This window comes from Microtus oregoni, unplaced genomic scaffold (assembly GCF_018167655.1).
Source record: "Microtus oregoni isolate MIOR12 unplaced genomic scaffold, Mior012 000046F_ref0000063, whole genome shotgun sequence".
NCBI classification, from domain to species: Eukaryota; Metazoa; Chordata; class Mammalia; order Rodentia; family Cricetidae; genus Microtus; species Microtus oregoni.
The window spans coordinates 146,486-160,922 of record NW_024543220.1 but is presented as its reverse complement, the minus strand read 5'-3'; the positions used below and the strand labels follow the sequence as shown (position 1 = coordinate 160,922).

At 36.6% G+C, this 14,437-nt stretch overlaps 1 protein-coding gene across 6 annotated transcripts in view; it reads right to left on the bottom strand.

Annotated features, from left to right (window-relative positions):
• LOC121435597 (putative RNA-binding protein Luc7-like 2) overlaps positions 1–14,437 on the bottom strand; it is a 58,448-nt gene that overhangs the window by 13,385 nt on the left and 30,626 nt on the right. For all 6 annotated transcript variants that reach the window (XM_041635050.1, XM_041635052.1, XM_041635053.1 and 3 more), the window contains 5 exons: positions 14,008–14,106; positions 9,674–9,784; positions 7,242–7,385; positions 4,318–4,494; positions 3,539–3,630 (listed from right to left, as the gene is read on the bottom strand). In XM_041635050.1, the coding sequence (XP_041490984.1) occupies positions 3,539–3,630; positions 4,318–4,494; positions 7,242–7,385; positions 9,674–9,784; positions 14,008–14,106 (623 nt within the window). The remainder of the gene's footprint in view (positions 1–3,538; positions 3,631–4,317; positions 4,495–7,241; positions 7,386–9,673; positions 9,785–14,007; positions 14,107–14,437) is intronic.

Below are 14,437 nucleotides of genomic sequence, written 5' to 3'. Positions count from 1 at the left end.
TGGGAGTCACAAGCAGTTGTGAACTACTCAATGTGGCTGTTGGGAACTGAACTCAGTTTTTTGAAATAGCAGCAAGCATCCTTAGCCATATCTCCAGTCCCAGATAAAAGATTCTTAATTTGATGGTTCTGTTGTTATAGAAACCAGTATATGAGACCTAGTTCAAAGGAGTAGGTTCTTTGAAGGGAGCATCTTAAGTCTGAATCTCTCATGTCAGCTTACTGTGCTTGCCTACCTTGCAGTAAGTAGCTTTTCTCTATCATGACCCTTTGTGTCTTTCAGTCTCTATGGTGTGGGCCTTAATGACAGGCCCACAACAATGGAGCGAGCAAACTAGGTGCTCAAACTTCTGAGTCTACAAGCAAAACAAATCTTTCTCCTTTTAAACTGTTTCCTCAAGAATCTCCAAACAGCAGTTTGAACCTAACTAACACAGATTAGATAAACGAAGGCAAATTCTAAACACATAGCCTGGCATATAAATAGCTAGTAAGTGACATACATTTTTATTTTTAGTAAATGATTATATTAGGAGCAATTAAAAACCAGCTTGTATAATGTTATACTATTTTATAACTCTGTCTTATGAACGTATTTAAAGTACTTCCTCAATTCCACAGCATTTAAAAAAACTGTTTCAACTTTGCAGCAGGCCGGGTTGGCTTTGAAATAGGTATTCTACTGAATGCTAAGATTATAGATATGAACCACCCAACCTGCTTTGTTGTTTCTTTCTTTTCTTTTTTTTTTTTTTTTTTTGAATGAAGACCCACTATATAACCAAACTCTACATAGCCTAAACTAGCAGCAAGGCTGCAGGTCCTTTCTACTTTAGATTCCTTTGTCCTGGGATTGCAAGCATGCACCACCATGCCTAGCTAAATATTTCTTCGATGGGGATATATTTTGAAATTAAAAAAAAAAAAAGAGAGGTAATAAGTGACCAACTTTCTCACCATCTACAAATACTACAATCCTATAAAAAATGTGAGGTAATTGCATGTTGGTGGCACATGCCTTTAATCCCACACTTTGAAGGCAGAGGCAGGAGGATCTCTGTAAATTTGAAGCCAGCCTGGTGTACAGAGTAAGTTGGCAGACAGTCAGGACTACACAGAGAAACCCTTTCTCAAACAAACAACAAAAAATGAGGTCATTTGACTATATCAGTCGAATCTTAAATTGTGAATTCCAACACTATGTAAAATGCTTATCTATACTACTCTACACTATATATAATGCTTATCTACACTATTCTAAATAATGCAATTCTGAACAATATCTCTAGAAAAAACAGCCTAGGATTAAGCATAGTGACAAAGTACTTGAAATCTACGCACTCAAGAAGTTGGCCCGGGTTACACAAGACCTAGAATCAACAATCAAGTAAGCTAGATATGGTGGTACGCATGCTTTTAAGAGACAGGCGGATCTCTGTAAGTTCGAGGCTAGCCTATTCTACAGAGGTTCAGGACAGCTAGGGATACAGAGACCGTGTCACTATAATAAAAGTAAAACAGCAGATAAAAACGCAGAAGCAAGAGACCTGCCTTAATAAGGTGAAAAAAGAACCAATTCCAAAAAACAGTCCTCGGACTTTCACATCCCCCGCCCATCAATCCCCTGCCGCGGCGCAGGCGCGCGCACACACACACATAACACACACATACATAAAGATACTGACACATCCCCATTAACAGAAAAAACTGGGGAGATAAGGGAGTACAACCTCAGCATACACTAAAAACAAAGAAGTCCTGAAATAAAATTTGTTAAATGTAAAACACAGGGAATTAGAAATGGGGAAGGGGTGAGGCAGTAAGAAAAAGAGCAAGAGACAAAAGATTTCTCAAAACAGATGACAACAACATAGCATTGTTCTGGTCTATTCTTAAAATAAAAAGACTACCAGCAAGTCAATGAAATGGCTTAGTGAAAAGGCATTGCCATAAAAGCCTGGTGGCCTGAGTTTGGCTCTCATGGTGAAAAGTCCTGACCTCCACCTAAGCAGGGTACACATGTATGCCCACCATGTACACGAGCAATGTACATGGTAATGAAAGGGTAAATTTCTTTGTGGTATGACAGTCTATTATAAAATGCTTAAAGTTATGAACATGTTAATGGGCAACAATGACTAAAAGGATGTTCAAACACTCTAAATATGAAAATACTAAATTTACTAATTAATGAGTTAATATAAGCAGACTTGCTATATCAAGTTAATGAATTTTTATAATTTATGGCTCCACTGGACGTGGTGGTGAAGGGGAAGACAGAGCAAGTTCCAGGACAGCTAGGACTATACAGAGAAACCCTGTCTTGAAAAAACAATACAAAAGACAAAAACCAAAACAAAACAAAACAAAATAATAACTTACGGCTCCTACAACTGAGAAAACAGTAATAGTTTAACATAAAAAAAAAAAAACCAACAACAACAAAACCCCAAAATCTCCTAAATCCTTCTTCAAAAAGTATAAAAGGTGGTATATTAGAGTGCTTGCCTAGCATATACCACGCCTGGGCTCAAGTCCCAAGACCACCATCACCACCAAAATAAGGAAAGGCCACAGTTCTGTGCTAAGAAGGTACAAATCTAGCCCAGTATAGGGGGAAAAAATAATCAATGGGTAGCAAGAGGTTTTACTGTAACTCATTCACCCTAAAGACATGAAACATTCCTTATTTGCTTTTCTACAATCTTGAAGGAAATCATATTAGCTCAGTTGACTAGCTAAGAACTATAAAGGCTGAACACCCCTAGCAGGAAAATGTGAAATTCAGACATGACACTCAAATACTAGAATTTCTGGATCATTTCAGATTTTAAATTAGAGATGCTAAACAGGTGAGGTTTGTCTACTCATATATACCCCAATTCAGACACTCCAAATTTTGAAACATTTCTGGTTAAAACATTTTAGATAAATACAAGCTACTGAATCTGTATCATTCCTATTCAAATGGTCTTGCAAGGTAATTTTGTTTTGCTTTTATTTTTATATTCTGAGATAGTGTACCTCTGTGTAGCCTTGGCTGTCCTAGAACTCACTATGTAGAACAGGTTCGTCTCAAACTCAGAGATCACCTGCCTATCCGCCCGCCCCCCGCAAGTACTGGGATTAAAGGTGTGCATCAACCGCAGTCCAGCCCCACTATGTTTCTGACTTTTTTCTAAACCTTTGATAAATGTGTTTGACTGCCTCATTCTATATTCACACCACTTAATATTTCTAATTGTTTTGTTTTTAATTATTAATTTTAATTTATTTTGCACACCCCCATGTGACACGTATGCCATGGCATGCTCTTAGAGGTCAGAGGACAACTTTTGGGAACTGGTTTTTGTCTTCCACTTTCCACCTTCTGGGATTGAGTAATAGCATGCCCAGCTTGCATGGTAACAACATTCTTTAAAGGCAAAAATTTCTAAATTTCTATGCCCAGAACCAGTTTAATAGCACCTTCAAGTCATATACCCTTTAGGCTAGAGACTGAGTTTCAAACACATGTACTATTTCTGACCCAAACATACCTCCTCAGTTTTTCCCGTTCTTCTCTCTCCCTCTCTTCTCTTCGTTTCAGACGTTCCTGGTTTCTTTTCTCCTGCTTCTCAGCTACAACTCTCTTTAAAATGAATAATTTAAAAACCAGTTGTAAATTTACTGGACAAATCCTTAATTATGCTTACTTTAAACTCTATCTGGTTTCTCATATAATACAACTAACCCAATTTAAAATTTTGTCATGTACAATTATTAGCCTAAGTTAGCTTTCCAGAATTGTGAAAAACATGTTAAAACTTTATTTCATCATGATTTGTCTTTTTCCAAGCATGAAAGGCAAGGATGCTACCATTGAGTTTAGTCCGTCCCCCATCATTCCTTAGTTAACATTGAAAAAAAAAAACAAGGGCTGGAGAGATGGCTCAGTGGTTAAGAGCACTGCCTGCTCTTCCAAAGGTCCTGAGTTCAATTCCCAACAACCACATGGTGGCTCAATACCATCTACAATAAGATCCAATGTCTTCTTCTGGCACGCAGGCAAACAATCAGACAGAACAATGTACACATAAAATCTTTTTTTTTTTAAAATCACATCTACATGACCTTCTTTTTCTCAGCACAGTACTATTCAAAAACTAACTGTAATTACAATACTAGGGAGGCTGAGATAAGAGAACTGTCAGTAGTTCAAGATGAACCAGAGCTACACAGCAAAGACCTAGTCAATGAAACCAAAAGAAAACAGATACAGAGTAAAAGAACTAGGTTAACCAGGATAAAGTAAGCAATATTAATTTATGCAATGTACCTTTAATTCTTCGAGTTTCTCTCTTATTTCAATAAATCCCAGGTGCAGTTTACCCCCAAAATGATCAGCAAGTCGCCTGTCATTATCATGAAGACCTAAATATGCGGAACAAACTTCACAGACTCGAAGTTTCTGCTGCTGGAAACTGGAAGCTGGCATAGAATTCCGATAAACTTCCTAAATAAAATAAGAAAAACAATGATCACACAAATGTCCTTAAAAGTTCTGTAAGAAAATATAATGTATACACACAAAATGTTTTCAAAGTCGTTGAGAGCTCTGTTGAAGATCAAAAATTCATCTATCCTTCACTCCCCCTCCCCAAGTCAACAGATGAAAGGTTAATATTCATCAGGATTCTGATGAGTTGTTGCCAAACACTGACATGGTGTTCATCAATGAACAATACATACCGGTAAATTTGCCAATCCACTATCCTCCTTTCGTTTACTAAGATGATTCTGTTTTTTTGTTTATGGCAGTTAAGAACATTTTCCAATCCTAAGTAGCTTTAGCTAGAATAATACTGATAAAAATAGCTGGATAAAAATGTACAGAGTTCTTTAAAAGAGAATTAAAAGATCAAAGAAGAAATCTCCAATAAAGGGGCTAAGAACTCAATTTTAAGTGCTTAATTTACAAGCCTTAAGACCTGAGTTTGATCCCTGTAACCAAAGTTAAAAAAACAAAAAGCTGCCAGGCAAAGCTGAAAAAATAGATTAGGGGGTAAAGACACTTGTTGTTAAGCGTGATCACTGAAGTACAATTCCTAAGACCCACATTGTAAAAGAAAACCCAAGGTGGAAGAAAAAAACTGATTCTTAGAAGTTGTCTGCTCACCTACACGCCACACAAGCCCTTTCCTCTAAATGACAGCATGGTGGTGTGTGCTTGTAATCTCAATAACGAGGAGATTAAAGACAAGTGGATAGATCTCTAGAACTGAGTGGCTGGCTAGTCAGGTTACCTACCAGGCAAATTTCAAGCCATTGAGAGACTATGTCTCAAAATAAAGGCAGACAGATCCTGGGGTTATCCTCTGTTTTTCACATATGTATATACATGAACATGGACCCACATGTGAGAATATGTATTTATGTACACACAGGCGCACACACACACACGAATCATCAATGGATAATATAACCTATAAATTTAAAAATATTATAAAGGATGGCTTAGTGGTTAAGAGCACTGGCTACTTACTCCGTTCAGTTCTATGCTTAGTAGTCAAATTGCAGCTTACAACTATCATAACTCCAACCCTAAAGTGTATACTGCCTTCTTCCAGCCTATGAGCATATGTACAAAGTACATATATATATATATATACATATAAGCAAAACACTCATATATATTAAACAATTAAGACTTTTTAAGGGGGGGGGTAATTTCAAAGTATAAATAAGTTACTTAACTAATCACAAAAGGAAAACACTTCCCAATGGAGAATTGCTATTATCATCAGAAATTACACAAACTATGAAGACAGGGGAAATCATAAGTTCAAGGCTACACTGAGCAGCTTCAAGGTCCTGTTCTGTCTCAAAAGGAAATTTTAAAAGGGGATAAAACACAGTGGGGTCACACATCTTTAATCCCAGCACTTGGAACGCAGAGGCAGGCAAATCTCCCAGTTCTAAAACTAGGGCTACACAGAGAAACCCTGTCTTGAAAAAAATCAAAAAAAAAAAAAAAAAGCGGGGTGTGAATATAAGCTCAATGGTTGAGTGCTTACCCTGCCTGCTTGCATGAAGCTCCAGGTTAAACTCCAAGAAAGAGGAATTATGTGAAAATAACTAACGTGCATTCAATGTCATAGGCCTTTCTCTTCCTCCAGATAATATTTTCTTTAATGTCTGAGGGTCATCATATGATATGGGTGTTATACAGGTGCTATAAGGAACAATGATGACTTCTTCCTTTTATCCTCCTTCCTGTACTAAATCCTTACATTCAGATATGTAATATGCTAAAGAACTTACTAAAATTGCTTCCTTTTGCTGTTTTTCCACACTGGTATGAAGAACCAGAGTACAAGAACAGAACAGAAGTAAAAACAGTATGTACCCAACATTAGTTTGAATGATAGGGCTTCATTTTTAATCTTGTCACAACAGATCTTGCCATCTTTTTCTTTATTTCAAGATGGGGTCTCAATAGATAGGTTGGTTACAAATCTATGATCCTCTTACTCTGCTTTTCAACTGTTGGGATTGCAGGTGTGAATCACTTTATCTGCAACTCTGCACTTCTAAGCATGAAAATATTTTAAATTTGAGATTTAAGAATTAAAAAAAAAAAAAAGCTTACTGCCCAGAGTTGAAAAGACAGAGATCATCATGAAGCAGTCTAAATGTCATCAGTTTGTAAGTTCAATAGAAACTACTGAAAAAGACTATTCCACAATCTCCACAAAATATATTTGAGTTTCTACATATCAGGGGGTATACCAATTCACAACAGAATTTGTTTACATGATGCTAGAATTTTTACCTATATAAAATATGAACCAGAGAAGGCCCCCCAAGGTAAAAGCAGATGATACTGTTAGGTAAGTAAAACTACTGAGGAAAAGGGTAGGTAGCACATTGTCTAAAGGTGTGTTTGTTTTATGTGGGTAATTGGTTTGGTTACATTTGAGTTATAAATTTCAACATAGCAATGGCTCCAATTTTCCAAAAGCTACTTTAAAACAGAACCCAATATTATAATAGCAATTAAACATTTCTGAATTGTTTTAATTTCCTTTAATAAAATTTTGAATAATTTCCAGTTAAATATATGTTCTGTAAGAAGTACAGAAACTAACATTTTACCACTATTAAGAACTTAACTCTTTCTAAGATGGCTGGGTCTCACAGTAACACTTTATCTCAAAACAGAACCAACCCCCCTCCCCCAAACAAACAAACAAATTTTACCTCTGCTTCTCTTTTCTTTGCTCGTGCTTTCTCCACTTCATCCATGACTTTCTGAGATTCTTCCACATTTCCTTCAGCTCCTAGTTGTTCCACTTTGGCCAACAATTTACCTATTTCTTCATTTAACTCATGAACACGTTCAGCCTGGAAAAAACAAAAGAGAATATCATGAATGAAGAGATGGCTCAGTGGTTAAGAGCACTGCTTGCTCTTCCAAAGGTCCTGAGTTCAATTCCCAGCAAGCACATGGTGGCTCACAACCATATGTAATGAATGAGATGCTCTCTTCTGACCTGCAGGCATAGATACAGGATACTAACAATACTGTATACATAATAAATAAATAAATCTTTAAAAAAAAATAAAGAAAAACAGAATGAAGGGTTGAAAAGATGACTCGGCAGTTAAGATCACTGGCTGCTCTTCTAGAGAACCTGAGTTTAATTCCCAGCACCCACATTGCAGCTAGCAACCATTTATAACTTCAGTTCCAGGAAACCCAATGCCTTATTTTGACCTCCACAGGCACCTCCATAGGCCCGTGTATGATGCACAGACATACTCACAAGCAAAACACACACACATACATACACAAAAGAACCATAACATTAAAAAAAATTGAAAGGAGCAAAACAATGTATTTCGGACTCATGATATAGCGCAAGTACAACACCACACTTATAAATAAAAGTTTAACTTAATAGAAACATTCGATCTTAACAAAGTAGTATTTCAATAATATTTACTTCTTAAAGTGTCCAAAATCCAAGAAGACATTCCTTTCTTCAAGGGTCCCAACTCTTTTATGACTATTCTTTATCAAAGTGATGTTTTCTTTAAATTAACACTGATAATTTAACCAAAGATCTTCAATCCTCCTTACATATGCACCCACAATTGTACTTTGATTCTAAACATACTCGTACATTTGCTTTTACTGTAGCAATGGAGAACAAGCATGTCCTAAGAAAAGGCTTGAAAATCACGGCATAAGTGAGTATGATGCTTCTGCCTCTGCAACTACTAAAAGAAAATGATTAGTTTAGCTCTCAAAGAATATCTCAGCAGCCTCCAGCTGACTATAAAACATGTGCCAGGACATGACTGCTAAGACAAGAGTACTGTGCAATCAAGTTTACTCTAATTGATCTATTACACAGTTTGAGTCACTATGGTTCGAGGTTATAACCAATACAGGTTCGTAGAACCTAACCACTGGTAGACAGCTTAAGCATGAGATACATGATCCCTTATATCAGTAGTTCTCAACCTTTCTAATATTGCTACAATGTTTCTCATATCGTGATGACCTCAGCCATAAAATTATTTTTATTGCTACCTCAGTATCTTAAACTGTGGAGGTAGCTACAAAAGCTTATGTGTTTTAATAACAAAAGAATCAAGAAACTGGATAGATAGTTCAGTGGTTAAGAACTCTTTCAACACTTAGAGAACCCAGGTTCAGCACCCTGCATCCCTATCAAGTGATTCACAATTTAACTCCAGTTTCAGGGGTTCTGATTCACTCATGAAGCTGGAGAGATGGCTCAGCGGTTAAGAGCACTGATTGCTCTTCCAAAAGTCCTGAGTTCAATTCCCAGCAACCACATTGTGGCTCACAACCATATGTAATGAATGAGATGCTCTCTTCTGGCCTGCAGGTATACAAGTAGGCTGAACACTGTATACACAAAACCTAAAAAAGCAAAGACAGGAAGTTCTCTGTGAGTTCAAGGCCAGCATGGTATACAGAGCTAGTTACAGGAAAGCTGGGACTACAGAAAAATCCTCTCAAAAACTAAATAAATGAAAGAAGGAAGGAAGGAACTATACATATATTTATCACATACAAATGAATGCATGTATGACTGGCAATTCTGAATAAAACATAATTATCAGTGTTACTTTGTTATATGATTGCTATATTAGTTAGCATTTGAGTAAGTAAAAACAATTCCAGAGAATTCCCTATTTAAGTTTACTATCTAAATTACTGAAAAACCAAAAAGTTGGAATGAGCCTAGCATGGTGGCATATGCCTTTATTAACCCTAGCACTCAGAGGCAGAGGCAGGTAGATTTCTGAGTTAAAGAGCAGCCTGGCCATATAGTAAGTTCCTAGTCAGCCACAGACTACACAGTGAGACCCTGTCTCAAATATACAAGAGGGAAAATTTTTTAAAAATGGAGTGAATAAAATTAAAATTAAATACATATTTTAAAATTAAAACTATACTCTATAATCCCAGCATTTGGGAGGCAAAGGCAGAAGCAGGCAGGTCTCTATGAGTTTGAAGCTAGTCTGGTCTACAAAGTGAGCACCAGAACAGCCTAGGCAAAAAAGGCATCTCGAACAATAATAACAAAAACAAAATAAAACAAACAAACAAAAACAAGCCTACTTTGAACTAATGAAATGACTAAAATTCTTACCTTTGCTGCCACTTCAGCACTTATCTCTTCTTGAGTTTCTGCTAATCTTTTCTTAGACACTTCAGTTCTTCGATCACAATCTGCAATGAAGGACTGCAGATGATCCATGGCCTAGAAAATTTAATACAAAACAATTACTGCCACAAAGTCAATGTTATCCAGAAATATTTTTACTAAACACTGTATTTTTGGTAAGGAATGAAGCCCTAAGCACAGAAGTGCTTTCCTATTATGTAGAAAGCACTGGGTTGAATCTGCTATACTCCTCTCTGCAGCCCAACCCTAAAACAAGAAAAACACAAAGTTGAAGAATTGTTAGTAATAGAACATATGGCTAGAATGTGTGAGGCCCTGGATTTCTAGTAATTATAAAAAATGAATTAAGTTGGCTGGAGAGATGGCTCAGTGGTTAAGAGCACTAACTGTTCTTCCAGAGGACCATGGTTCAATTCTCAGCACTTATATGGCAGCTAATAGCTCCAGTTCTAAGAGGATCTGATACCTTTTTCTGGCCTCTGGGGGCACTGAACACACACATGGTACCCAGAGATGGTACACAGACATTCATGCAGTCAACACAACCACGCACATTAAAAAATAAATAAATAAATAAAAATTAATTAAATATAAAGTCTGGAGAAAAGAACCTTTTAAAAATAAAACCTCAGAACAATAAAAATAATTCCATTCTTAAAAATGTTATCATAGAGGAAGCATACATCTTTAATCCCATCATCAGGGAGGTGGAGGCAAAGGCAGGCAGATCTCTGAGTTTGCGACCAGCCTGGTCTACAGAGTGAGTTGCAGGGCAGCCAGAGCTACAGAGAGAAACCCTGTCTCAAAAAACAAAGCAACGGGTTGGAAAGATGGCTCAGTGGTTAAGAGCATTGCCTGCTCTTCCAAAGGTCCTGAGTTCAATTCCCAGCAACCACATGGTGGCTTACAACCATCTGTAATGAGATCTGATGCCCTCTTCTGGCCTGCAGACATACACACAGACAGAATATCATATAAATAAATAAATATTAAAAAAACAAAAAACAAAGCAACAACAAAAAACAAACACCCAGTAATAATATAGCAGTGAACCCCTGTAATCTCAGTACTTGGAAGACTGGAGCAGAATAACAAGCTCAAGAACAGTTTAAGTGACATAGCATGTGTCAAGTCAACCAAAGCAATACAGCCAAGATCGTATCTCAAAAATACAACCAACCAAAGAGAAATGGTTGAGTCATAAATATGACTCGATTGCTACTAAGCCTAATGACCCGAGTTCTATCTCCAGGATACACGATAGGAAAGAACCAACTCCTGAAAGCTAATCTTTGATGACAGGCATGCACACATCCCACACACACCATGTAAGACCATTATAATGTCAACAAGAGTTATTTCTCAATATTTAGATAACTGCCTGTATTCTGCAGTTTTCAAATTTTTACAGTAAAGATGAAATGCACCATTAAGAAATTTAACAATGCCTACACCAGAAAAAATCTAACAAAGTTGTATTTAGTTTGAGGTATATTTAATATTTATAGCTAAATAGTAATAAAAGTAAACTTTAAAGCAAGGCATACTGGCGCAAACCTTTAATCACAGCACTTGGAAGACAAAGGCATGCAGACCTCCAAGTTTAAGTCCAGACAGGTCTACAGAATTACAGGACAATTAGTGCTACAAAACTCATTTCTCCAAAAATGAAAGGAAGAAAATTAAATGTTCAACTGTGGTGGTTTGAAGAGATATCCTACATATTCTCAAGCACTTGAAGACTCAGACCCCAGTTGGTAATCCTGGTCATAAAGGTTTAAGAAGTGTGGCCTTGTTGGAAGAAGTATGCCACTAGGGTCAGGCGTTGAGGTTTCAAAGGCCATTCTTAGTTAGTTCTCTCTGCCTCCTGCTTGTCTTTTAAGATATAAGCTCACTTGATGCCAGCCCGCTTTGCCACCTCTACCCTACGCCACCCTGCCACTATGATGATGAACTTCACATCCAAATTAGTTACCTTGATCCTGGTGATTTTATCATAGCAAAAGAAAAGAGATTAGTACATACATCAAATAACAATAGAAATTTATTCTGCACGCACTGAATTTAACTGGCCAAATAAGAACTCCAACAAAATAACACAGGCAGAGTGACTATCACCTTTTAAATCATAGCAAAAATCTACTTTCATTTCGTAAAGTCAAATATAGTATCCTAAAGTAGTGAAAATAACAATGACCTTATCAAGAAATACTGTTGGTTCTATGAAGGAGGTATTTTGGCTACCTGTTTGTTTTTTTTAATTAATGTTTTTCTTCTTTTTTATAAAAAAAAAAAAAAAAAAAGATAAGCCGGGCGGTGGTGGCGCATGCCTTTAATCCCAGCACTCGGGAGGCAGAGGCAGGCGGATCTCTGTGAGTTCGAGACCAGCCTGATCTACAAGAGCTAGTTCCAGGACAGGCTCCAAAGCCACAGAGAAACCCTGTCTCGAAAAAAAAAAAAAAAAAAAAGATTTATTTATTTATTTATTATACACTGTTCTGTAGGTATGTATGTATGCTTGCTGGTCAGAAGAGGGCACCAGATCTCATTACAGATGGCTGTGAGCCACCAAATGGTTGTTGGGAATTGAACTCAGGACCTCTGGAAGAGCAGTGTGCTCTTGACCTCTGAGCCATCTCTCCAGCCCCAGCTACCTGTTTCTTACAGCAAAATAAATCCAAGATGTACAAAGGATTTAAGTATACAAAAAGAATCACTCATGGGGGCTGGGAGAGACTGGTCAGCAGTCAAGAGCACTTGCTTTTCTTGTAGAAGACCTCGGTTTAGTTCCCAACATTCACATGTGTCTCACAGCTATCTGGAACTCCAATCCCAGAAGACCTGATGCTGTCTCTTCTGGCCTCCAGAGATAACATGTATGTGCCTGGCACACTCACGCAAGCACAGCATTCATACACATAAAATAAATCTAAAACTTAAAAATATATAGCAGAGACGAAACCATAGGTGAGAATTATTTTTGGGTCAAAACAGAAAAGATCTTTCAAACTGGTATTATAAGCAGTATTTAGACAGTATAACAACACTGTGTAGCCCACCCAAGAAAAGTCTAATGTATTACTCAAAAATAAATAGCTGATACTGTCACAATGAGCAATTAAGCATTATCTATAAAATTACATTTTGGCTCAGCTATAATTTTCACCAGTAATGCAGAAAGACTGAAAATAACCTCATTATCCAACCACAACGTTCAACAGCAAACAATCTCTTGTTTATTATGCCCAGACAGTATTAAATATATTCTATAGATAATTCTCATATCCATAAGAAAAAGTTCTTAAATGTTCAAAAAAGTCACAATTATCTATTTACTGCTATTTTCAACTAAATAAAATTACCTAATGTATTATTTTGTCTTATGTGCATGTATTTCATAAAAATGCAAAAAGTTTGAAAGGTGTTGTGTTCTTTAAAACATCTTATATAATTTAGTTTATTTTTATTTTTTAAACTATTTATTTCATATGAGTGCTCTGCCTGCATGTATCTATGTGAACCATGTGTACACATTGTATCTGCAAACATCAGGAAGAGCGCATTAGATCTCCTAAAACTGGAATTATCCTTTGAGAGCCAAAATGTTGAGTGATGGAAGTTGTGTACTTGGGTTCTCTGCCATCTCTTTAGCCTCAAATTTTTCTATTTTTATACATGAAATGCTTCTATATAACAACTATATTAAATCACATTGGTACCTCTGATGCCTAAGCAGTATTTTCTATTTCTTTTATATTTTACACTAAAAATATGGTCCCAAGGCTGCAGGTGTAGCCTGGCAATATACAGTGCTTGCCTACTGTGAATAGGGCTCTGAATTTCATCCCAGAACTGGAGACATCTAGTTAATGATCTATTAATACAGTAAAAGTAACTAATAATGGAAAAATTCAGTAGATGACTTCATTACAAAGACTTTGAATACAACAAAAATGGGTGGCTTAGATTTGATGAAACGAATATTTTCTTAAACATTTTTACTTTTGTTGGGAAAAATAAACTAATTTTCTTTTTTTAAAAAAAAAAAAGTATCTTTTTAACCTAGGCATGGTAGCACATATCTAATCCTAGCACTTGGGAGGGAGAGGCAATTAGATCACTGTAAACTTGAGGCTGGTTTGAGCACATAGGGGGTGGAGGGAGGCAGTACCTTATTCATCTATTTACATCTAATTACAAAGATATCTTCCTAAGTCTTTCCTTCTAAGAGACATTAATTCATGTTCAAAATATTTTTACTGCAAGAGACAATGTAACATGAAAGCAAAATCACATACATCAAGTTCAAAGAAAAAGTCCTGTTCTTTGGATGCAATTTCATAATCTGCTCTTAGAGCCAGGTCATGGACTTTCAGGCATTCTCCAAGATCCATTCTCTAGGAAAAAAAAGAAGACATTTCACTGAAAACATGTATTATAAAATTTCATCAGTATCACAGTTCTCTTCAGAGTATATGTTATGTCCTATAGTTCATATGTTCATTTAATGGACCTTCAAAATATAAATCAAGACAATTGGGGCTGGGGAGTTAACTTGGTTGCTAAGTACTTATCTGTTACACACAAAGTTCCAGGTTTAATCCCTTAGCTCTCCATGAACTGGATGCAGTAGTACAGACCTGTATTATCAGTACTCTGTAAGATAGAGGCAGGAGCATTGGAAGTTCAAAGCCAGAAGTATTGACACAGCAAATACAAGATTAGCCT